A 25,824-nucleotide genomic window follows, 5' to 3' on the forward strand; every position below is an offset into this window, starting at 1 on the left:
ACATTAGCCTGTTGTTCACTAGTCTGATTAAAATCAGCCTTTGTGGCATACCAGATAATAAAACACAGGGGCTAGTTTTTATTAGATGGGTTAATATAACAGATTAATTACATGTAACATGCAAACGATGAAACTGGAAAAATGTAGTTATTACATGTAGATATTTTGATTTGTATTTTGATCGATTTTCCTCAACAATGCATGCAATTATCTAAACATAATACATGCATATATACATGTACATTGCAAGTCATCAGATCACATTGAAGCAAACTTTGATAAACACGACGAAAATACATGTACGTCTAGTGAAGCGATTTTTAATGATAAGAATAAAATATACCCGGTAAATACATGTATTAGGTACAGGTATTACTCTAACGATTACTAGTACTGTCCATAAGGATTTCAATGTAATATGTTTTGCTTCTATTCAGCAGGGCATACTATCCTAGTATGGGTGCGTGTTCTGGACCCATTCCCAATTGAAAACTGACTGCCCCCTCCCCCCCCCTCCCCCCCCCCCCCCCCAAAAAAAAATTATACATATAATAGATAGGATCGATGTTGATTTTGTGCATGTAACTACATGTATGACGATCGAGTGAGACGTCCTTATATACATGTATGTCAATCAAAATATCTTAGTGTAATTTAATGAATACAAGTGTAATTAATATGTAAGTGTAAACCAAGGAAACTGTATAAAACAAATCCGGGGGTTTTTGGGGTTTTTTTTGTTTTTTTGCGAACTTAATGCATCGAGTCATATTTGTTGAACTATTTTCCCTAAAAGATCTAGAACTATCCGTGGACGAAAAATCTCCGATTAAATGGGTAAGACCCTGTAACAAAATTATGTCCTGATTCTTGTAAACGGATACAGTGCTTAGTAACACTTGCATTTTCTTTTGATTTTCGTTTAAAAGTCAACCGACTGACAAAACAGAATAAACGGAATACGAAATCTTTCACTGAACTTAAATAAACTTAATATCTTCCTGGCTGTACCGTGGTTTTTTTCAACGATTTCAAAGTACATTCTGACGATTTTTTAACATTTCAACAAGCAGATGAAATACTTAAAGGGGCATGGTCAAGATTTTAGTCAAAAATTATTTTTCCGATTTTAATGTTTACAAAATGCTTCAGTAAGGCATTTTTAATAGGCAAACAACATTTGAGCAGCATTTGTTGAGTTTTAAGCGAGTTAAAGGGCTTGTACAATTCTTTGTTATGTAAACAACGCTTTAGTTTACATTTTTAATGTTGAAAGTAAAAATTCCATTTTTAGACTTAAAATGAATGTGTTAAACGTTTGAAACTGATTACATGTATTCATGCTTAAAAAGAGTAAGAAGATAGACAAATCAGCTTGAAAAAGACTTAGTACTGGTATATTGAACCTATGTAAACAAAATCAGGGCACGAGCCTTGTTTACATGACAAAGAGTTTTGACCCATACATCTTGTTCATAACCTTACGACTGACTCTCAAATTTCATTATTACTTGATCATCAGAAATACATTCTTAAAGCATTGTGAAATTAATAATAAAAAAGTAAAATTATTTTTGATCAAAATCTTGACCCTTTAACTAGTACATTGACGATCTCTCTCAAGAGGGTCGGTGAGTCAATCGCGTCGCAATTTCTCGGCCCTTTCCGGTAGAGGTCGGCAAAGGACCAGCGATGATATGCGATTGTGAATTAAAACGAATTAAACTATATTGAATATAAAAACATCTTTCCAATTCTTGATCCAAATGAAACAACAAGAAAGATGATTTAAATTTTTTTAAAAGGGTATACATGTGTACATGTACATATGTACATACAGCTTTTGAATACCGGTATATTATGCTCTTTACAAATAAGTACTATTATAATATATTTTTTGAATACCGGTATATTCTTTACAAAACGCATACAAAAAAACCCCAATATTAATAAAAAGGGAGAGGAGACATGAGTATATATATATAACAAGCTAATATATTGGAATTATTATACAGATGAAATGACATAGAATAACAACAAACAAGAAATATTAAATTAATTGGAGGGGGGGGTGTAATTTTCATTACAAAAGTTACCATTCCTGAATAAATATTTTACATATACATGAGAGAAATTGAAATGCGCATAAAAACATATACGATATATATATACAATATACATATATACAATATGAACAGAAAAAATTGTCTTATTCTGAACCATTTTTTTTCTCAAACGTGAACACCAGGTCGTAAACATTCATGATAAATGTTTACATGTAAATTCACATTTTACAATAATTACCAATGCTTTTTCACGTGATTCATAAAATACGCATCACTGATGTTACCTTGTACTCTGTTACATGTACAAGTACCACCAAAGCTAGTCACATCCACATGCGTTATCAATGTTTTATACGAACCAACTATAATTTAAATGTGTCATTAATGTAAATTGAAACACCTAATCTCTGCTTCACATAAAAACATCATCAGTGTTTTTATAAACCATAAAACCTTTCAAAATATTTCTGTAGATCAGACAGATGTTCAATAATGATTGCACGGTTTAACCTTTAACGTAAAGGATACAGATATGTATATACCGGTATTATAAGTGTCATGCACAAAATATCTATATAATTATGTAACACACAGATTCATATGTTTAAAAGAAATCAACACATATACGTAGAGATATGATAATAACATGAACAATATTAATTATAGATGACACCATACAATTTGCCACAAAAACAGTAAAAAAAAAAAAAAAAACGTGAAACGAAAATATCATTTACCATATCGTTCTCTTCTCGAAATAGTTTTACCATCAAGTCACAGAGAACACCAAAACAATTGACTAAAAGCGGCCGACAAATCATTGAAAAAAAGTTTGAAGTATGATGAAGTACTCAAGTATAAAATGTCATTTACCATATCGTTCTCTTCTCGAAATAGTTTTACCATCAAGTCACAGAGAACACAAAACAATTAACTAAAAGCGGCCGACAAATCATTGAAAAAAAGTTTGAAGTATGATGAAGTACTCAAGTACTTTCTTTCTGTTACGAACTAAGTACATGTATACTTTAGTTAGTATTTACGGATGACACTTTGGCAGTAGTGTTCGGGATAGTCTTTCATAGATTCCCGGAAACTCTCCGTGATGCTTTCCCTGTAGCTCGGCGGCGGATCCTGGGGGACAGCGGCCTCCCTGTTAATTTCCTCATAGCTGGGCGGTTTTATCGGTTCGATAACAATGGCGGAGCTTTCGCTTCCGGTAGCATCTGTTGCACGCGCCAGTTGACTTTGTGACATTATATCATAAATGGCCGCTGTCATTAATCCACAATGGCGTTCTACTAATAGATAATAATTCAATAATTCATGATGGAAATCCTCCTACTTTACATGATATTTTGCCTTTTTTTTTTTTTTTTAAATGTACATGTTTAAACGTATAACTTTGATTTTAAAATGAAAAGACTTAGTATATTAGCCCGACGCATATTACATTGAATGATCTATATATCTCTTGCATGAATACATTAATTCAATTGCTATACATCTTCGATAAATTCCAGACGAAAGCAATTTTTACCAAAATAAGAAAATCTATGGCCAATTCATGAGCAAGCTTTGCATACATGTATGCATGCAAAAGGACCCGTAAACAATTAATTTGCCCCCTCCCCAAATCAATTCCAAAAATGAACTTTAACAATCCTTGCCATATAGGAACCGAAAAAATCAAATATAATAAACAACTTGCACATGGCTAGTTTTGATGATTAGTAACCACACTTACCGCGTTGTCGTGCTCGGTGTTTCATGTTTGACTTCCGCCTGACGGCAACAACGACACACAAGATAAACAGGAGAAGCAGGAAACCGGCAAAACCAAAGGCCACTTGGTAGTTAGACCAAATTCTGTGCAAAATACAAATATAGAAAAGTGACACACTATTTTTATCACACATTTACAAAAAAAAAGCTAAGCTGCGTCACTTTAATATTTTTGATTTTTATCTAAATTTTTAATTCATAAATTGCAGCTATTTTTGCGGGGTTTTTGTCAGATTACTTTGCCTGCAGAGCAAATATGTTCCATATACAATTGAGAAATGACATATCTATGTTATAACCTCCCTCAAACTATATCGGAAAGATATTTCAGTGCATTTAATTTCAAGTTTACAGTATGCCTCGAGTATAAAATACAATGCAAGTTTTTTTTTTATTAATTTCATTTTTTTCAAAATTGTTAATATATGACGTGCTCTATTTTTCTATCCATTATTCCGTACGGATTTTATACAGAGGCGGAGTTTGATTTGTTTTCCACATATATAATATTTCGTATTGATGCTTTGTTGCGTTACATGTGTAGAGATTATATTACGCAGGTGAACATATTATAAAAAAATATATATTTGCCCTATTCCGACCGACTGACTAAAACTGTATTGTACTATATAAAGAGATATTCATTATCAAATCCGAACATTATAATCATATATTTTTTAAATCCAGTTTTTTTTTTTTTTTTTTTGGTAAATCACTTTTCTTTTTTCACTTTAATTATACTTGTCGCAGGGACGTATATATACCAACGTTAGTATATACGTCCCTGCTTGTCTCACATGTAACTTAGAGAAATAAATAATTTCCCTATATACTGATCCAAAGTTTTAAACACAAAATGAGGAGTGGATCGATCGGACAAACATGTTTCTAAAGATGGCCTTACACTTATCCAAAAAAGAAAGTAAAAGGCGGGGAATTAACGAAGGGTACACAATCGCAACTTCTCGGGCCTTTCCGGCAGGCTCGGAAAAATACCTCGAATGTATTACCTAGGCGTCCATGACAACCCCCCTTTTTATAAAAGTTTATATAAATACAACACATTTTACGATCTGTTGAGATGTAGCTAGACTTCATAAAAGTAAATTACATACCCAAAAATATAACACATAAGCGACTTATAAGGCTGTCTAGCCGATACTTATTTTAATGGGAAGCGACTCCAGCTCCATTTTGTATAAAATTCTAACATCCGGTAATGTTAATAATACATTCGAGGTGTTTTTCCAAACCTGCCGGAAATGCCCGAGAAGTGTTTTTCCGAGCCTGCCGAAAAGGCCCGAGAAGTTGCGATTGGAAGGGTACAATATGAAGTCTAGTAAATTGCCCGAAAACGCAAGTAATGACTTCTACTTGGTTTGAACATATTTTATTGTATATATAATATACCAAGGGTTCGAACACAAGTTCTTGCAACTTACTAGGTTCTCACCCTAAAACAAGTAATTTGCAATTACCATAAAACATGGTATATACATATATATTGAAAAAAAAATGGTAAAGAACAAAATAGTATACTTATTTAAATCTACGAGAATTGATTATAAAGTTCTGCACAGCTGTGAAAATTCTAACATTAGTTTTATAATCTAGGTTGGCATTACCCCAAAGTAAAGTATGCGAATCTATAATACCTAAATTTTGTATGTGGAATAGTTCATTAAATAAGGTATTCCTTGCATTAGAAAATAGTAAATAATCAAATTACTGAAGAACTGACGGGAGTTGATTTTGTCGATGTTTATTTATTTTAAAATCAATGATATGTTATTTTGCATGACAAGTACATGTAGTTTCTAATTTGAATTACGCACATTTTTATATATGAATTTTTGTACTTTTTCGACAAGAATGTCGAGACCTCAGCACAAATCATGTTAAATAATATTTAAAGATAAAATTAATTCAATCAAACTATGTATCAGTAATAGAAATCTATATCGAAAATTGTATGGATCCAAGCAATATTGAACTCTAGTCTCGTTCAACCAAACGCTCGGCTGACACCGTAAATCTCCGACAAGGATTTACGGAGACAGCCGAGCGTCGAGTTGAACGAGACAATATTGAACTCTGGCGTAGGAATACATACGACTACAAAAATATTTAAATTGTTCGTACCATTTGAAATTTGACTATTTTCAAGGTATTTATAAATAAGTTTCCTTGAAAACCAATGCTTTAGCATACATTAAATCGAATTTATCAATTATTTTCAAGAACTAAGTCTTGTCAGCAGCATTGATTTGTGCTGAGGTCTAAACACTGTTTCACTTTCGGTTTGTCTGAGTAACTGCATAGGAGAGTTGATTAATAACAACTGCCAAAAAAATGATATACATCTTCTTTCTTTCCACTTATGCAAATTGGAGAATCAACAATATTTCTTCTGTGTAAATCATAATCTATACTACTATATTAAAATAATAGACTCGAATTTTTTAGCTTTAATACCGATAAATCGGAAGAGTACTGTCTTTTGTTTTAAATATTTTAAACATCATTGGTACTTGAAAATTACCAATTTGTTGTTATTTTTTCTCAACCAAGATTCGTTAATTAATAATCAACGAAAATTCCTCCTAAAATTCCGGAAATCATCTGAATTTTTTAGATTTTACAATCTTGCGCATGCGCATTACATTCACACTAAACCAGGGGAGGCTCTTTATTTTATGTTTCAACAATATCACATTTACATGGATAAACTTGGAAACGATAAAACAAATGCGTGTTAATTTTCATTGAAATTTTTTTCTGTTCATCAAAGAAAATACGGGAGATAACTCTTACACAGTGCATTTACTATAAAAAATCCCGAGAGTTTCGAATGTCAACATGGGATGTAAAAACGTTGTTGAAATATGTTGAATTTTGCAATTATAGAATTAAATTTTTCGAAGAAAGGTATTTACATGTTCTGAACAATTTGACTGTTATTTGCAATGCAACTTTATTAATTTTCTCCAGAGACATAAATAAAATGTTATCTATGTCTCTGTTTTCTCCAAAATCGTTTTGGAGCGATTCTGCAATTTTCTGCTACATTACGGGTATATAGGAGGCATTTTAACTGTGGGTTTGGCCTTCCCTGAGACACAGTTAGATTATTCCAACTCAGCCGAGTGTAGTGAAATTAATAGCATTATTGTAGGCTTGAAGTTTGGTTATGCAAATGTCAACAATATACGGTGCTTCGATGTATCTATTTTGTAAATGCCCGATATCATATGCAATGTCAACCCGTGCGTGCACGGGTCAAAGTCTAGTTTAGTAAACAATTGTGTCTTAATTTTGTATGAATGATGTTAGCTACTCTTTTACTTCTACTTACGAGTAAAAACTCCCCTTTTCATCATCAGCCACCTGTGTCGTCGCCGTCGCCCTTGCAGCCACCTGTGTCGTTGTAGTTGTGTTTGCAGTAGAATCTACGATTCCAATAAGAATTTTTTTTTATTGATTTATCCATACGAACACAATATCATGGATATAAACATAAGCAAAGTGCATGTACATAATAATTCTGATTCAATTATTGTAACGTATATAGGTGTCATATTGTAAATTTTGACATTAAATTACTGAATGGGTTTTAATACAAAATATACAACCTGAAAGTTATCATGTTGTAAATTTTGTATTTACATGTACACCCATGCACCGAGTATATTCAAAATTTACAACATGACATAGGTATGAATACCAAGAAAACCAAAGTTCTACATAAATTATGTAACTGATTTAAAAAATGTTAAGGCTTTAAATAAACTAGGAAGGAATAACCGGTAAAGAAAATTCAATTTTCCTGATGTTCTTTTCTCCGAAATGTAAAAAAAAACAATGTCAAAGCGTCGGCAACTGAATTCTATACGAAAGGGGCAAGTAGGTTAAAAAAATTAAGTAATCCGAGATTTTAAATTACACAACTCGTTGACTTTACCTGTACAACATTCATAAATTGTAACGTCGCAATGAAATTGATTGTTTTAAAATCGTTTCGGTAACCACATCATCAATCGACTTCAAACACAGGCACCTGAATTTTTATCAATCCATTCAAATACATTTATATATAGTAGGGGTAGAATTTTTCGATTTATGACTTATTAATCGACTGATTGATAAAAATTCAGGTGCCTGTGCTCCAAACGACTTACCTGAGCAAGTCGATTGAAAATCGGATGAAAAATCGTATCATGTCACCGCACCTTTAAACTTAGTATTATCCATATTTATCTTTCATAAAATTCTTGATTGATTATGTTCATTTTTTTTACACTTTCTTTTACCCCACCAGTTTGTTATTATAGTTGATGCATATAATGACATAAAGATGTACTGAACAAAAGTAGATCACAGTGAAATACATTTGAATTCTGCGTCTTTTCATTTTCAAATCACATGTATTTTAGGGGTATTTCTAAGGCAAATTTCAACAAACTTTGTCAATTGATGCATTATATTGAGTCTCAGGGTCTTACAGTGAACAAGTTAACATAAAAGTAAGACTAGCTACTGTGACCAACATTCTAACTTTCTACAGACCGTACAGGCGCATAACTACGATTAACTTTAAAATATTATTAATTACTATGTCGTTGTAACCTTTTCTTTGATAGGCTCATCTTTACCCCTTAAAGATGTAAATACTGTTTTTGGTCCGGCAAGTTGTAGCATTCAAAATGAACATTATAGGTTAAAAGGATTTCTAAAAAAAATTTAATAGCTTTAAAAGTTAGAATGTAGGTCATAGTGGCTTACTTTTAAGTTGGTGTTTTGAAACGAATTTTTATGTACAAAAATTTGATACAGGAGTCGCGATTTCAACAATTTAAATTTTATTGTAGCAATTTACTTATTTTGTTTTCTCAGTTATTTTCCGTGTAAACTTTCATGTTGAAGTTTGAGCCCCTCCTGGGTTATGAGGATGTTTGCATGCTAATATCACAAATTGTAATAATGTAATTCTTTAGAAATGGTCTTCCTAAGATATTCCTAAAACTGTCTAACTGAAAAAAAACGTTAGCGTATTTCTGATGCAGGGGTTCTTGAGAAGTTTTTTTAAAAAAAAGAATCAGGCCCCAATTTTACAATCTTGATTATTTCTCTTTTGAATATGGTTTGGCCCTTTTTACCACTTTAGAATGCCCCCCCCCCCTCCCTACCCTAATCCTATTAGGCTGTTTTGTACCAACTTTGGTTGGCTCAGTTGTTCTACAAAAAAGTAAACTAATGTGAAACGTCTACAGATGGATAACAGGTGATCAGAGAAGGTTGTAGACACAAGCACCTGACGTTATATATATTTTTTTTCGTTAAAAAATATTTATCCTCTACCTAATAATACATACTAGAAGGTATATTTTTTAGGAATCGGGAATTATTCTTTGAGTATTATGAGGTGATATTTGGTCGGGCGTGGTCGAATCCAATAAAACGCGAAGGGCTTTATGATATATAGATATGACCACGTTCCGATCGAAATTATCACCTCATAATATTCAAAGAATGATTCCTGACTACTTATATTATTTCCAATTTCTACACTTTAAAAAACCCAACCCAAAACATTGTTTTCATTTAGCATATGCTACGTATTTCTACGCGGTGCAGCCAATATTGTTTTCCGGTTATACTATAAGACACGCCAATTTTTGTCGCTCCTCTTTTACGAAATTATTGGGCTATAGGCTTCAAAATTGATTAGTGATGTTATCACAGCCAAAGGCAGTTAAAAATGTAAATAATTTTTATTATGCATTAGAAAAATATTTAACGTCTGGTGCCCGGGGTTATAATATAAGCTGTCTACACTGTCTTCATAACTTGAGATTTAAGTACTTATTGATAAAAAAAAAAAGGACTGAAATTAAATGTTTATAAAACATTAACCGTCGCAAAGCTGTTTATACATGTATTTGCATCATTTTGCGGTAGCTATCATATTCGGTCCTTAAATATACCTGTGCAGTTTACATCAGTCTCTTTACAACCAGCACCATATCCCGAAAAGACAGAAAAAAAACTTTTTTTAAAACCATATCATAAAAAGTTATATTCATCAAATATCATGTTTTACTTCGAATGCGTAATCATATAGTATATGGTAGGAGTAGGGTCTGTTTTTAAAAAGAAAACCTGGATAGATGATCAACGCTGTGTATTTGCTAGGGGCCTTAACATTGCGATCATATTCAGCATACTGTTGAATCACAGTTAAAAACTTAAAGATGGCCAGGAATTTAAAAAAAAAAAAGAGAAAGAAAAAAAGAAAGAGAATATTTGTTATATCTACAATAGAGAGAAAGGAGATAGCGCTTAACAACTAAATATATACACATAGTGTGTCAGTTTAATAAACATCCACCTAAAAAAAATCTATTTGACCGACATTTTTAGCATACTGACTCAATTATGATAGATTGACATTTTTAGCATACTGACTCAATTTTTTTAGGTCAATATATAATTGAATTGTGCAAGTGTACCAGTAATGTGACCAAGCATAATTACTTCATCATTAAATATTTTTTCGAGGCTCGTATTTGCTTTCATCTTTCCGTGCCTAGTACGTGGCCACGCGGGGGTATAGCTCCCACGCCCACCCAGACAACTCTTTGCTATTACACACTAATAGAAAAAAAGTGTTCTTTTTTTAACAAGATGTTTTAGATTATGTTTAAAATAACTAAAGATGAATCAGACCCCCTCTACTTTGTAAAACGATAAACGTTTTGAGTGTGCATTGTGTAATATATAGTCCTCAGCTTTGTACACAGATTGTAAATAAATTGAATCATATCATTTTAAAGAGTGCACCACGAGTACTAGAGTTTAACCTTATTTTAAAGGGACCTAAACAAGATTTGAGATTAAAATTCACTCTTTTTTATTCTTTGTGCATAAAATGGTTAGCTTAGGCATTTTAAATAATTGACCAAAATTTGAACGTCAAAGCGAGACACAGAGGTCAGAATTCATTGTTATATAATTATGTAAACCATGTTTGCGATTTGGTTTTGGTAACAAATGCACGGTATATAAAGAAACTACAACATCTTAAAGAATGATTCGTGGTATATGAAGCTAAACTGATTCAATGTATTCATAAAGTATATCATCAACAAAAGATGAGAATCAAGATTTGATTGGAACTTGGACTCGAGCTCGTTTACAAAACAAAGGAATTCTTAACTCTGTACTCGGAATTTGAATTCAAGATTTTAATGAAGCCTTTAAAAGAAATACCCATATCAATCATTCTAGACATCGTGAATAAAAAAAAAAAATGTTCGAAAATTCCGGGACCAAGCTGTGTCTTTGTCTCTTTAAACGATTTTCGACTGTTTATTTTTACTTTAGCATTCATACTGGGTCGGTCATTAGTGATAAGTGAAATATGATAAATGAAAGAGAAATCTGAGAGTTGAACTAGTCTTTACTCAGAATTACAGGCGTTTTAAAGGAAACAACATTAGAATGGACTGCGTAGAAATGGTATATTCTATATTTAAATTACAGAAAACGGTGATTCCAATAAGATAGGTAAAATATGTATAAAATGCTGTCTCCGGGAGTGTCACGGTCTAAAGGTGTTGAATGTAAATACTTAAAAATACTTTAAAAAAAATAAGAGTGCAACAGGAGGGAAATGCGTAATAAATTGTGTAAGCTGCCCCGATATTACGAAAGCGTGAAAAACTGATATTTTAAAAAATAACGCAATTTGAAAAACGGCTGTATAAAATGAAGCAATGTAAGGAGAATTCAACAACGAAATAATTTAAATAACGACGTAAAATCTCAATCTCTCTCTCTCTCTCTCTCTCTCTCTCTCTCTCTCTCTCTCTCTCTCTCTCCACAGTTCAAAAATCTATAACACCCTGTGCGTTACTCCGACATATAACATCAATTTCCAGGTAGCTCTCTTGATTGAAGTATCTTGATAATTAATTCATATTATGCTACTATCGAGGAATACGATCGTAGTCACGTCGCATACAAGAGGAAAAATTGAAAACTCCACATCGATTGAAAAGTCATGATTTCACATCTTGTTGAATTAAATGATCTAAGCTACCCGCCTTAACTAAATCATTATATGAACAGTGTTAGTCGTACGGTGTTGAAGTTCGTCGATGAAAGAGAAAGTTGAGAGGGTGGGGGGTGATGGCCAATGGAGGGGGGGGGGGGGTAGTAGTGGTGGTAGTGGGAAGGGGGATTAAACAACATTGATGGTGGTGGTGGTGGTGGAGGGCAGACATATCATTTAATGGTTGTGATGGAGGCACAGACAGCATTGATGGTGGTGTGGGGGCATAAACAGAAATGTGATGGTGATGGGAACGTAGACAACATTGATAGTGTTGGTGGTGATAGGGGGGGGGCATAGAGAGCATTACTGGTGTTGGTGGTGGAAGCATACATAATGGTGGTGTACGGTGGTGGAGGCCTACACAGAATTGACGGCGGTGTATGATGGTGGTGGGGACATAGACATCATTTATGGTGGTGGGGACATAGACAGCTTTTATGGTGGTGGAGACATAGACAGCATTTATGGTGGTGGGGACATAGACAGCATTTATGGTGGTGGGGACATAGACAGCATTTATGGTGGTGGGGACATAGACAGCATTTATGGTGGTGGTGGTGGGGACATAGACAGCATTAGGTGGTGATGGTGGTAAAGGAGACATGCACGCGAAGTTTTCATTTGCAAAATACATTTCACGTAAACAGAATCAATATAGCCAAACTGTATACTTATGGTTCATCTCTTGAAATGCGATAAAAGTTCATGTAGAAACGTGTAAATACATTTTTTTAATCATTGCTAACTACATGTATGTCTACCATTTCCATTTAACTAGTTTGGTGTTTAATGTTTTTGCCTCTCAAATAAATTCTGCCTTTCAAAAAATGGCGATTACACAATTCAATCTTATTTTTAGACTGATATTAATACAGACTTGTCATGGCGTTGAAAAGAGCATCAGCAACTGTCCAAGAGGAAATCGAAACTGAATTTGACCCTTAGTTTGAACCTATATTTCGTCACAGGTCGAAAAAAGTAATAATGGCTTTCCTTCTAAATAATTAAAAGTACATGTATGTGTACTTACCAAGAACACACTGAAAGGTCAGAACTGTGAGGACATGGAGTGACCGGGCCATGTTTAAAATTCCACTGCGAGGGGATTTCCGAATTTATCGTTGTGTATTTCACCCCTTTCTCTCTTTCAAACGTTGTGGCATTGTGTGTATTTCGTAAACATTACGGCACCACGGGACGAACTGTTTACATGGGTGCATCCATCCGTGACGAGTTTGTCAATAGAAAAATTTAAACTTCCTGGGACGGCACATAAAGAGAAACGTGTAGAATTGCTCCGAACATTTCAATTGACAAAGGCCGATTCCATAACACGGATTTTGTTGCTAAGAACTTGTTTTGAAAATTCTAAAAATATTGTTAAAAGAATCATTAATTGTATAATTTTTTTTTATCTGAGTTAAAGGTTCGCTTTGTCGTCTTCATGTAATCGAGAGACCAGACCATTAAAGGAATTTTTTAATCTGATTAGTTTGAACGTGGATACAAAATTTAAAGATAATTTTATATACTGATTGTCGATATGTACTAAATGTGAAACTACTTTTCAATAATGAATGGGACATTCGCTATAAATGTATCATCAAATTCCCATATCGATAGACTGTAAATCGTAAATGGAAGACACGCCATTTATGTTACTTTGATACAAAGAAAATTACGTAATATGATGATGTACTGTAATACTGCATCTTTTGTAAATACTAAAACATTTTACAAAGGGATGTATAGATTTCAAGTGAGATACACAGAGAATGTTCCCCGGTTTTGGGGTCTATGACACCTCATCGAAAGACAACTCTTCGAAAAATATCATCGATGCGATAACGAACAGAATGGACAGCTTATAAAAAGGAAAAGTCATGGAATAGACAACTCACAGAATGGACAGCTCATAGAAAGGACAAGTCACGGGATAGACAACCCGCAGAACGGACAGCTCATAGAAAGGAAAAGTCACGGAATAGACAACTCACAGAATGGACAGCTCATAGAAAGGACAAGTCACGGAATAGACAACTCACAGAATGGACAGCTCATAGAAAGGACAAATCATGGAATAGACAACCCACAGAATGGACAGCTCATAGAAAGGACAAGTCATGGAATAGACAACACACAGAATGGACAGCTCATGGAAAGGACAAGTCATGGAATAGACAACTCACAGAATGGACAGCTCATAGAAAGGACAAGTCACGGAATAGACAACTCACAGAATGGACAGCTCATAGAAAGGACAAGTCATGGAATAGACAACGCACATAATGGACAGCTCATGGAAAGGACAAGTCATGGAATAGACAACTTACAGAATGGACAGCTCATAGAAAGGATAAGTCACGGAATAGACAACTCATGGATACAACACATCAATACCCATCGACGGTTATCAAAAGTGGAAAATAAAACATAATAGTTATTGAAATTTTTATTCATATAAACATTTATATATATGTAAGTACCTAATATTGTAGGCAAGACTTTCAATTTTAATAGTTGCTATATTTGATTCGTTCCCCGACAAATTCTAGATTTAAAATTGAATATGCTCCAATATATTTGAGGAATAAGGAATCATTCTTGGAGTATTATTAAGTAATACATGTATGAGGTGATCAAATAGGGTAGAGGCTTTATGATAAATTTGATCATGCGTGACCGTATTTTATCAACTCATAATATTCAGAATGATTCCTTATTTACTTAATATATTGAATATAATTTTCTGCAATTGTTCGATTAAATCTTAAAATAGTCATTGATGAAATGTATGGGATTATACATTACAAAATTAATTCGTAACGTTATCACAGACGATGACACTGGAAAATGTAAATATATTCATATAAAGTTCTTCTTAATAAGGAGATTTATCTTCATGTAGTCTAAACCACATAGCCATCTTAAGATGGCCGTGGGCATTTTTTTTTTTAAATTATTAATCTTTTTGAGATGAAGATCTCTGTTTAAAAAGTAGAAAAATAATCAAATATCAAAGCCTAAATATTTGGAATTTCTCTTTACTAAATGATGGTTTTTGGCCAAAAAATATAAAGAAGGTGTTGCAGTTCCTATGCTAATTTTTCCTCATGGAATTGCAGATATAATGGAAAAATCAAAGTTACAGAGTTCGATATAATTCTTTCTCTGGTTGCAACGTTGTATATAAAGCAATGTAGAATTTTATCTGAAAAGTTGTTCATTAACTTTTTACATTATATAAAACTGAAAATGTTTACAGACAAATGTGGTAGATTTCACGCTCTATAAAAGAGGAATTATCATTGTTGTGAAAAACTTTTTGAAACAAAATAAATTTAATCTTAACGTTTAGATAGGGGATAAAAATAAACGCTCTTGAAAAGGGCTCTATAGTCATTTTTAGAGTGTATTGCATTGATCTCCTTCAAAAAGAGAGCTCTATGTAGCTAAAGAATATGGGAAAATGTCCCAAAACTTGATGCAATTGTGCGGAAGAAAATGGGGGTATGAATACTTAGTAACGCCTACAAAAAGGAAAAGAAATTAAAAATAAAAACTCAAACATCTTATTCAAATATTTGCTCTCAGCTCTGTCTATTAGTCACACAATCATTTCTTCGTGCTTTTATTAAACTGTTACATGTACAAAGGCCATTGGACCAGTTAATGTCAGTGAACTTGCCAATGTGAAAAAACATTAAGTTAAATAAATCGTTCTTTGAAAGATTTGAATAAGATCTAGCTAGCTACTTCACAGTAGAAAAAAAGAGGTCATGCAGGAGAAATGTTTGAAGTTATCACGAATTATGTCCATGGGAAGAATGATCGGAATTCTGTATAACATTCAAACCACAACTGAGCAACAATTGAAAACTTTCAAGATGCCGCCTGTCCTTAACATACGCATCTGTTTCGGTCTTGTTGAGGGCCGGGGTATCTTCTGATCTGGGTCTACACAGCACCAGCAGGAGAAAAATAGACATTCCCGTGGCTAAATATAGCAACGAGTCGTCTTGGCTACAGGTGAGGCTAAAATCCGAACCTTCCATATCAAACACGTTATTATCCACGTGAATATCAAAATGGCCGCCCTTGGTTTTGGGAATTGGGATATTGATAAACTGGGTACTTCTATCGACCAACTTGTGGAATTTCACCGAAAGATAACCTGTAAAATTAATACATATTTTAAATTTTTTTACTAGTAAGTCAAGGCTTAAGGTACTTTAAGCATATAATGCAAAAAAAAAATGCTGAGTGTTTCATTTTAAAATGACTTTGGGATAAGGTTGAAATGTACCATCGGTTTCGTTCGGCAAAGAAAGCCAGCGCCCTGTTAGAACTCCCCAGTCGCCGGAAGCTTGCCGAATCATCACGGCCCGCTCCCCAAGGCGTGGATCCCAAGTGGCGAACCAGTTGGGGTTGGATACCTGTAAAACATACTTTAACATTTGAAAAAAAAGTTTATAAGTTACTTATACTGTTTTCTAATACGATATATTACTCATATAGATAGACTTCTATAATTACATGTATATGATAACGCTATCAAGATAAAAAAAAAAGGATTAGTACCATTTGTTTTAAAAATATCGCTGATGTTCAATTTTTTGATAAGCATGACGCGAGCTTTACCTGGAACGAAAGAGGCAAATGGGTGGAATCTACTGTCTTTGCAGAGCACACTATTTTGCCATTTTGTATGAACTGAATATCGGCACTCGATCGATGAGGACTGTACACAAATCTACATTCCACATCACCGGCGCCATCTTTTCCGACAAACCTGTTATTAAACAGTACATGCATGTACTTACTTTTAATTTTAAATATTTGAAGATATGTTATAAAATCCAACATACACTCAGGCACGTAGCATCGTTTTTGAAAGTGGGGGGGGGGGGGGGCCCAGACTCATCCAAAAAATCTTGACAAGCAAAAAAAAAAAAAAAAAAAAAAAAAAAAAAAAAAAGGAAATTTAAACTTTTCCAAAATCTTCAAAATCCTAATCCGTGGGGGGGATAGCGTAGTATATAACTTCAATTTCGCTCCTCGTTTCCTTATTTCCTTATTTTTATATCAATTTTTTACATACTCCCAAAAAAGTGGGGGGGGGGGGGGCAACTCCATGATATTTCAATTTTTTATAGGTTAATTTTAAAAAATTTGTTGCTACGTGCCTGACACTATCGAATGAATCCGAGTTGGGTCCAGGATAAATTCAGTATCTAAAAATATGCAATACACCCACACAAGAACCACTATTAATATTTTTTTCAGATAAGGAGACAATTTGATTCATTACAGTATTATGCTACTTTAAGCTTGACCACTTTAAGTCTTTTTGTCTTGCCAAGTACATGTAATTTGTATCAAGTTGATCTTGTTTAACAACTGGCGTAAATTGATTTAAGAACTTTGTGAAATTGATATAATGTATCATGTAATAATAACCGTGTCGTTATCAAATAACAACTAAATATATAATTCTATGAATAATAGCCATTTCGAGTAAGAAAATATTAACTCGTACCAAAAATAGTTTCTTATGAACGGAGTGATGCCGAAACCGAAACACCCACACCATTAAAATTCAACATACATAATATATGTGAATTTTAGTTACCTGTGTTGAGCAATATAACCTGCTCCGCATGACTGTGGGTCTAGCTTTGTTGGTTCGATTGAAAACAAGGCATCGGTGTCATGAGGCACACTGCATACGGAGAAATCATCAGAAACAAGCGAAAACGACCTGTTCGTAAAAGTATCAGTAATACACCCAGAAACGTAAACACAATTCTTGTCATCTCCTTCTAAGGATACTGTGTCGTGAAAACGGAAAACAGTGGAGCGATCTAGTAATTTCTGGAGGTCCACTTTGCCAATGCCCACTGTTACTTCCCGAGAGAAAATAGTCCCTTTCCGTATTTTTAATCGAAAGACCAGCCATCGTTGGGATTCTAATTCACGGGAAAACAAATCATCGGCTGTCCAAAGCATGGATGGTCCGAATACTTCGAACAGCGGCTTAGAAATCTTCCTGAAATCGTCGACCAAGAAAATTTGCAAAGTAAAATCGAGACCATATTCACCGTCAGGAATTCTGTCAATAGACATCGACTCTAGTGTAAACTGTCGCCCAGTTCTCAAGTCAGCCTTGTTGCAAAGAGGATTTGGGGGGCTGTACAGTTCCTCGGGTTCTTTACCCCGGTACATGGCCCCTGGGGTGTTGAAACCCTCTTTGTACATTTCAAGCCATAACCGGCTAGTGTCGATTGTGGACAGCGTAAGTTTCGAATCTGGGGATCTATCTACGGTTGTATCATCATGGGGAAGCACTTTACCAAGGATACGAATCGTGTCCTCTTTGTACGCCAGGGGATGTAACTGATGGGTGTGCCACATCAGATCCTGATCGTAGCACGGAACAATGAAGAGCTTATAGGAGTTTTTGCGGAGAAATAAGAACTGTTGGTATCGGTGCATTGCTAGCGTCAGGAAGCGCATGTCTCGATAGTGTGGGAGAGAAACGTTGTAGTAAAAATGTCGCTGGCGAGAAATGGCTCCATTTATGTCGTATGTAATACTAGACTTGAAGTCAGTTTTAGTAGAACCTTCCTCCATTTTGTCGTTCGTTAGATCTATTTCAAAAGGTTCGTTTTTGTATTTTGCCTCCCACAGATGTTTGGATCGCTTCAGCGCATGCTCTCTGTCAGCAGATCTGAACAATCGGTGATTGATAGTGGTTCGGAACAATGATTGGCAGTCTTTTTCATACACCAAGGGACAGAGTAGATGGCAGTGCCACACCCATTCAATGTCAAGCGGCGCTGCTAGGCGTTCCTGCGCATGCTCCGCGGCTAGAGGAAGCCAGAGTTTTTCATATCGACGTATGCTGTTCTTCATGTTATCTATTTCGTATAGAGATGGGTGCTGGTTGACTTCAGCTAAAAACTCCACCTGAGCCAGGGCTGCTTCAACAAGGTCAACACTAAAGGTCAATCGAAGGGCCTTTTCAATGCATTCTTCTTTTGACACTACAGGAAGAAGAAATAAAAGATTATATTAGACTGCATGCGTTGAATTCCATTATGTGATTGCTGTCACTGAATTGATTATATTCTATTGAAAGAATATGAGAGACATTACTTGGGGGGGGGGGGGGGGGTGGAGAGAGAGAGAGAGAGAGAGAGAGAGAGAGGTGTCAACGTTTTCGTTTTGAAAATGTTTAGAGATCTGTACAATTTAAGCTGCGATGTCAATTTGATTTTTATATACATATTGTTTGCCAAAGGGCCATTGAAGAAAGTAAAAAGTGTAATGAAATTGCAGTGAACATACTTTAAGTTATGTGTTCTGTCTACACTATTTTTGGACAACCCTCGTATATCTAGTTTAATATTTAAAAAGACATAAATGAAGTAAAATGACCTATTTTTTTAATAGGACGGTTATGAATTTGCAGCTAAGGGGTTATTAAACTAATATCCACCATTTCCAATCTAATATTTATACATTTTTTTTGCTGAATCATTGTTCGAAAAAGTTTCTTTTTCATTAATTTTGATTTTTTACAATCTACAGTGCATTTCTTTTTTATTTCAAAGAATCTTAACTTTTGTGAAGAGCAGTATCACAGAAAGAAAAAAAAATTCAGTGCGTGGAAAACAAAAAAAGATAAACTCACAGCTTTTGCCACCGACAAAAGAAATTCTGGCCTGTTCTTTTATGTCTGCTTGTTCCATGGCGGTGCTGAAAAATTCATTATACACATGCAAATTTCGTTGATTTTATTTATCTTGTAGAATGTATAGTGTATACTGATATATTAAATATGCACCAAGCTTCAAACATAATATCTAGTATTTCTGCGAGTGCCTCTTTATAGAACATGTGAATTAGAATTTGGACATGTGTTTGAGTTCATAGTCTAAAAAGATTGTAAGAATAATTTGAAATGAATGTACCACATGTAAACAATTATTAATATTTATAATAACGTTTAAAATTATTGCAAAACGGTTTTCAAATGGACATGTACACCTCATGCACGTGCATGCTTATTAATTATAATATAATTTACATATATAATGTAGCATGTGCCATGTGATTTATATAAATCATAAAGATATATATTTAACTAAAATAAGAAGCAGATAATCTTCAAAAAAATAAAAAAAAATGTCGGAATAGAAAAGAAATTGCTTATTTTCAATGACTCAATAACTGCACCTGGGTGCATGGCTACAGGTACCTGTATACAGGTATATATATATGTATACAATTTACATGTTTGACAGAATTATTCTCAATTAAATCAACTGTATGATTTTAAGGTTTCTAAAGTTGTTCGTTTTCAATTGCTATTTCTTACCGTCTCGATTATATCCGTTTTCTCTTCTGTTTTTAAAGAAAGCACACGTATATATATCAATTATATAGTTGTTTACATCGTTGCGAAATGAAAGTGGTTCTCAGGTAAACAAATGAAGAGTTCTTCTAAGAGCGATAACTCACAGGGGCATTTTATCCGCTCTGCTCTCTACGACATATATATTCATTCAAGGATATATGAATAATTATAAATACATATACATGTGTATAACTTGAATCATAAAAACAGTTTTAAAGTGTTGTGGCATACCTGTTGGTATCAACGTGGATAAAAGTACATTATAATCAAAATACGTGTACTTTCTTCAAGTTTCTCAATATTTGACAAAAATATGTTTTTCAAATTTTTGGAAAGGTAATAATTTAACCACAATATAACCCCCAGCGTTATTTGAGCGATCAGTAGTTTCTTTTTTAATCTACCATGTTAAGTAACAATATTGGGGAAAAACATTTATCAAATTATACAAGATTTTTATTTTTTTTTTTTTTCGATAGGATCGAAGTATATCATAATATGGACAAGGTGTTACATTCCACCTTAATTAATAAAGGAGACATGAGACATTAGTGTGACTCATTTCATTTTTTTACAATCACTGTACATGTATTTAAAACCAAACACAGGATATAAAAGCCGCAGCTACTGATTTAGTTGAAAGTATTATGAATAAAAAAAAATGCTTTTCATAAATTACATTTTTCACCTTTATGAAGAGTTTCAAAGTGAAATTCATGTAAAATATTGTACAATTACAAGAAATAAAAATTGTAAAATATTGTACAACTGAAAAAAAAATTTAAAACTGTTATCATGTGTTGATTCAGAATCTTTCTGGAGGGAAGGGAGGGGGTTCCGACGGAATATCTGTGTTTGCCAGAGGGTCCGAGGCATATTTTCGGTAATCTTACTATGTAGATATTCAACTTTGATTGGTCCAAGTCCAAACACTCCTCCGACCCCCTCCTCTAAATCTGCGCATGGTTTTGAAAATGTTATATCATGTATTTGCATCCACATTGATATATATCTCAAGAATTTCAAATCATTTAATAAATACATGATACATAGCTACATAATCAGTAATTGTCATAAAGTGATTTTTAACACGCTTTTTAAACTTTGTAAAATTTTGAAAAATTATGAAAAAGTATTTTTGAGCACATTTTTTAAATTAAGTATTATTTTGATGAATATTAATGAATATATACAGTTATTATCTAATACTCAATTTGTATGGGTAAAATGCTTTCATTTGAAAAAAAATTGTGCATTGATTCAATATCTAAGACATTTGAATGCTCTTATTTGACAATTTTTATCGCTCAAAAAAAAATATTCGGAAATTGTTCACGTTTTTTTATGTTACTATTCTTTTGACGAAACGCTGAAAAGGTTTAAAAAAAATAGATTTAAAAACAACTGATACTTTGTAGATTTTGTTTTGATAGATTCTCATTTACATGTTTCATGTAAAACTGATATTCTATTTTGTATGCGCGAGTATACATACATTTGTATACCCTCAATGAAGAATATTCCATTACAGTAAAAAAAAAAAGAAGAAATAAATATACCCAGAACATTTGATGGGTACATGTACAATGATAAACATCTTTATAGTTTATACACATAAATATGTTGCGGTTGTAATTTGTATTAATTAGGGCGCAACAATGATTTAATTACATATGTAGTACCGTAATATGTATGTAACACACTAACTGTATGACATGAGCGGAGACGATTTGGCCGCGGGTTATGTACGAATTCCTAAATGTAGGAACAAGGAAAAACATTGACATGTAGTTGTATGTAAATACCTGGCCGATCAATGGCCAAACTAAAACATCGTTTTCTTTTTATATAGTTTATCTTCATTTTGGTTTTAATATTTGCGGTTTATATTTCTCAGGCCGATGAAGCGGGTACGTAAGTGAATTTTGACTTTTTCTTTCAAATTTCATCAATTCATAAGAGACTTTCTTTTTTAAAATTCAAATTTATTTAAAGAAAAATTGTTGTTTTTTTTTTATTTTTTCATTTTTTCGGAAATATGTATAATTATCTATAAATCCAGAAAGAAGCTAAAAAAACTGATTGTTTCCTGATTTTGTTAAAAAAATCACGGTCTCTTTTTAATCTTGATTAAATTTGTTTTGTTTTTGTTTTTGTTTTTTGTTTCTTTGATTGGTTGGTTTTGGGGGTTTTTTTTGTTTTTTTTTTTTTGGGGGGGGGGGGTGGGTCAAAGTAAAAACAGCTGACTTAAACAAAATATTTTTTTTTTAATTTCAGATTGAAATATTTCAAATCTCTATCTCTGTCTCAGTTGCTCTGCCATCAATCCGTCTCCAAGTTTCGATTAATCTGCAAAATGTGTATTTAATTTACTTGACTTACTTGTACCATTTTTCAAAATCATGAACTTGTTAATATAATATAGAATAATAAAGCGTGATATATAAATCGTGTTACTAGTTCGGTTTTAAATTCTTTTATTCACGTATTTGTTCTCCCTTATATTTATTTATAAATCATAACATTTATACTATACATATTATGTATTTATGTTCACTAGGAACTTTTACGTTTTCCTCACACATGAGGATATATAGGTTATAAATGCATACCTAGGTATAGTTTAAATACGTTAATATCTATCAAAATTCAAAGAGAGAGGATAAAGCTCATAATGACAAAAGTCATTTTTTGAGCGGGGACGTAAATTAAAGCATATATAAAGTGCATTAAAGCAGAAAAAGAAGCAACATAGTTTTAAAATAATTTAAAAAAATCAAAGTAAATATTTGAGGTATCGATACGTCTCACCAGAAAATTTCTGTATAAAATTCAAATGCTTTTCAGAAGCGTAGTTTGTAACGTGTAATAATATTTATGAAGTAAAATTAATGTGTGGCCAAAATTAACAATTTAAAATTTTAATTTATTAAAAAAAATCTTTCGTTTCAGAAACACTGTGCCTTAATTTTGTCGATCTTGCCATTTGCTTTTGGCAATATATTACTTCCTTTCTTTGATTTCCGGAGCGCTCCAGGGTTAAATGCTGCACCATGCATGGGTGAGTGAGTTTTTCATCATCGTTGCGTCGTCGTCGTCATCATCAACATCATCTATAAGATCAACATTTTACAAAGCATCTTTAAAAATGAATCATTGCAGAAGTCAACTTTCAATGGTGAATGTAACCTCCAAATGAAAGGTTTATTTATAAGCACATTTAAACTTATCGGCACGTGAGTTATTAAACTCGAGTAAGCATGCAAACTTGTATAATAATGCAAGTTGAATTTCTGAGGCACGTACACTTAACACACCACTGTGCTTTTTCGATTTTGCTAAATAAATGAAAAGGTTAGTCAAAAGTTGAAATTGTTGTAGGATTTAAAGAAATTGATTGTCGGGTTTTCTCATGATCTGTAAACTTTAGAAGATTGCTGATCTACTTTCGTTGTCTTTCTACTCAGTACCAAAGTCTCCCGAGGATTCCCCCTATTACTTTGGAACCTCTGACTTAGCATGCGTGTCAACAAAAGGGCGACTCCATCTCATCAAACGATCAGTCAAGATGGAATCCGAGAATAACAGAACGAAACGAGCGGCTCCGCAAAGACACACAATGTCTCCCACCCACCGCTGGATCTACTTCCGGGGGAACTTCTTCGAGTGGGGCACAGACGCCGGGAGCAAGACCCGTTTGTTTGGATTACTAAATGATGCAAAGAGTTACAGTGTCAAGTCCGTACTTCCTTTTAACGGGGAAAAATGCGATTGGATGATGGAGCCGGTGCCCGCGGGGTATTCCAGCGTGTCGCTGGAGTGTATCGTAGGGTGCACTGTTAATTATAAGACGCTGACCGGGGATTATAGCTTACTGAATAACAATTGCCATCACTTCGCGAACACCATTTCCATGGTGTTGTGTTCTAATATTTGTCCAGAGTGGTGTCAACAAATTCTGTGACATTACCGTATTTCCGGGGTTTTTTTTTCGTGTGTCTCAAAATTTGCGAAAATGGAAAAAAATGTGTAGCATTTTTAATTTGCGTCAGTCCTTTTTTGCGATTTCAAAAGTTTCTTATAGAAAAAAATGATAGAAAATAAGATCATCGCGAAAAATACCGGATATACGATAATTTTATCAGTACTAATTCGTGTCTTAATTACATGTATTTGTCTACACTAATAACGAATATTTGAAAATGAACACATATTCCCTTGCTTGTTAATAGAAAAATAAATATGGACCAACTATGTATAAAATTAATATCCTCCAAACGTAAGACAATTGTCTGCTATGAATTGCATGTACATGTTTAATGATATATGCAATTCATTAATTGAAATGATAAATCAATATATCCGTTAATGAATGTCACTCTTTTTGTTTGATGCTGAGTAATTATTGAAGTCCCAAGATATTTATGCAGCGCATTTGAACGATTTTTGATAAAAATACAAATACCTGTGATAGAGGTGCAATTGAAATCGAAGAAAGGGAAAACCAAGATATATTCATTGACACATTATCTTTTTTCACTCGGAAAAATTCACAGGAACGAAAACGGATTTCTAACGGGGAATGTCTACATCTTTTCTCCATTCGGAAGCTACTCGGAATACCTAGCACAATTTTTCGTTATTATCCGGGTCTGCTTCAATACAAAATCCCCGTAGACATCACATTTTTTAGCCATGTATTGAAACCTGATAAGCTAAAAGGGGCGTTTCAACGAAGAAATCTTGAAAAATTTTCATACTTTTTAATAAACATTGTTTGAACCCTGAGGTGTTTATTCCATTAAAAAAATATCGAGTAATTGAGCAAAATGGGAATCGACGATATCTTAGGACAGACTATTAATGATATAGGACTGATATATTACAGATGAGTTTGTAAGATATGTTGTTGTTTTTTAATCAATAAATTGATTGTGTTTAGTATACAATGTAGTTCATTAAAACAATAAAAATGCTTTCTTTGGGTGATTCACGCGAGATATGAAGGTGGCGACATCGCAGGAAAAAAATACATGACCCACATTAGCTGACGTTTTGGTTTGATATCAATGTCAGTCCATTCTTGTAATGTTTACCTAATTGCCTAAGTATATCAAATTATTTTTACTTTCTCTATATAGCTATGTCTTGATGTTAAGATTTTATTATAGGTCGTAATTTGGTGTTTGCTTTGGACACATTGATCTGCCGGTACTGAATCTGAGCCCAGTTTCTTATGGCCGTCTGATCTACTTTCAATATTCCCCTGCTTCTGGGTATTATTGCGGTACATGCTATAATTATTTCGTGCCTATTTTCTGTTGATTGTGGCTTAGTTCCTGGTCGAATTATCGCTAAGAATGAAGCCCCCAGTTTTCTAGCGAGAAGTATATTTCTACCATACAGAGTTTTAGAGTTTTTGTGTGTGACCTTTT

General features: G+C 33.5%; 4 protein-coding genes across 8 annotated transcripts; 2 read left to right on the forward strand and 2 right to left on the reverse strand.

Moving 5' to 3' along the window:
- Positions 1 to 1,730: 1,730 nt before the first annotated feature.
- LOC105335061 (uncharacterized) lies at positions 1,731 to 13,265 on the reverse strand. Of its 4 annotated transcripts, none has more exons than XM_066081952.1 (5): positions 12,997 to 13,244; positions 9,836 to 9,876; positions 7,207 to 7,300; positions 3,814 to 3,935; positions 1,731 to 3,367 (listed from the first exon to the last, which is right to left on the reverse strand). In XM_066081952.1, exons 1-5 carry the CDS (start codon positions 13,047 to 13,049, stop codon positions 3,099 to 3,101), a joined length of 579 nt encoding a protein of 192 aa, XP_065938024.1. In that variant the 5' UTR covers positions 13,050 to 13,244; the 3' UTR covers positions 1,731 to 3,098. The 4 variants fall into 4 exon arrangements, with proteins under 4 accessions (XP_065938024.1, XP_065938025.1, XP_011437032.3 ...); XM_066081953.1 differs by having other exon boundaries at positions 1,731 to 3,364; positions 12,997 to 13,215; XM_011438730.4 differs by lacking the exon at positions 9,836 to 9,876 and having other exon boundaries at positions 12,998 to 13,265.
- Positions 13,266 to 13,711: 446 nt separating this feature from the next.
- LOC136275045 (uncharacterized) lies at positions 13,712 to 14,404 on the forward strand. Its single transcript, XM_066083306.1, has 2 exons — positions 13,712 to 13,726; positions 13,823 to 14,404. Exons 1-2 carry the CDS (start codon positions 13,712 to 13,714, stop codon positions 14,402 to 14,404), a joined length of 597 nt encoding a protein of 198 aa, XP_065939378.1.
- Positions 14,405 to 15,557: 1,153 nt separating this feature from the next.
- LOC105335060 (uncharacterized) lies at positions 15,558 to 20,465 on the reverse strand. The gene is made up of 6 exons (XM_011438727.4): positions 20,351 to 20,465; positions 19,664 to 19,728; positions 17,600 to 19,013; positions 16,609 to 16,759; positions 16,274 to 16,403; positions 15,558 to 16,141 (listed from the first exon to the last, which is right to left on the reverse strand). Exons 2-6 carry the CDS (start codon positions 19,719 to 19,721, stop codon positions 15,771 to 15,773), a joined length of 2,124 nt encoding a protein of 707 aa, XP_011437029.3. The 5' UTR covers positions 19,722 to 19,728; positions 20,351 to 20,465; the 3' UTR covers positions 15,558 to 15,770.
- Positions 20,466 to 22,166: 1,701 nt separating this feature from the next.
- Positions 22,167 to 25,200, forward strand: LOC105335059 (uncharacterized). 2 transcript variants are annotated; one of them, XR_010713080.1, is made up of 3 exons: positions 22,167 to 22,303; positions 23,342 to 23,450; positions 23,857 to 25,200. XR_010713080.1 is itself a non-coding variant. In XM_011438725.4 (3 exons), exons 1-3 carry the CDS (start codon positions 22,291 to 22,293, stop codon positions 24,351 to 24,353), a joined length of 615 nt encoding a protein of 204 aa, XP_011437027.3. In that variant the 5' UTR covers positions 22,167 to 22,290; the 3' UTR covers positions 24,354 to 25,200. The 2 variants fall into 2 exon arrangements, 1 of the variants encoding a protein (XP_011437027.3); XM_011438725.4 differs by having other exon boundaries at positions 22,167 to 22,299.
- The last annotated feature ends 624 nt before the right edge of the window (positions 25,201 to 25,824 follow it).

The sequence above is a fragment of the Magallana gigas genome, chromosome 4 (genome assembly GCF_963853765.1).
Source record: "Magallana gigas chromosome 4, xbMagGiga1.1, whole genome shotgun sequence".
Taxonomy (NCBI): Eukaryota; Metazoa; Mollusca; class Bivalvia; order Ostreida; family Ostreidae; genus Magallana; species Magallana gigas.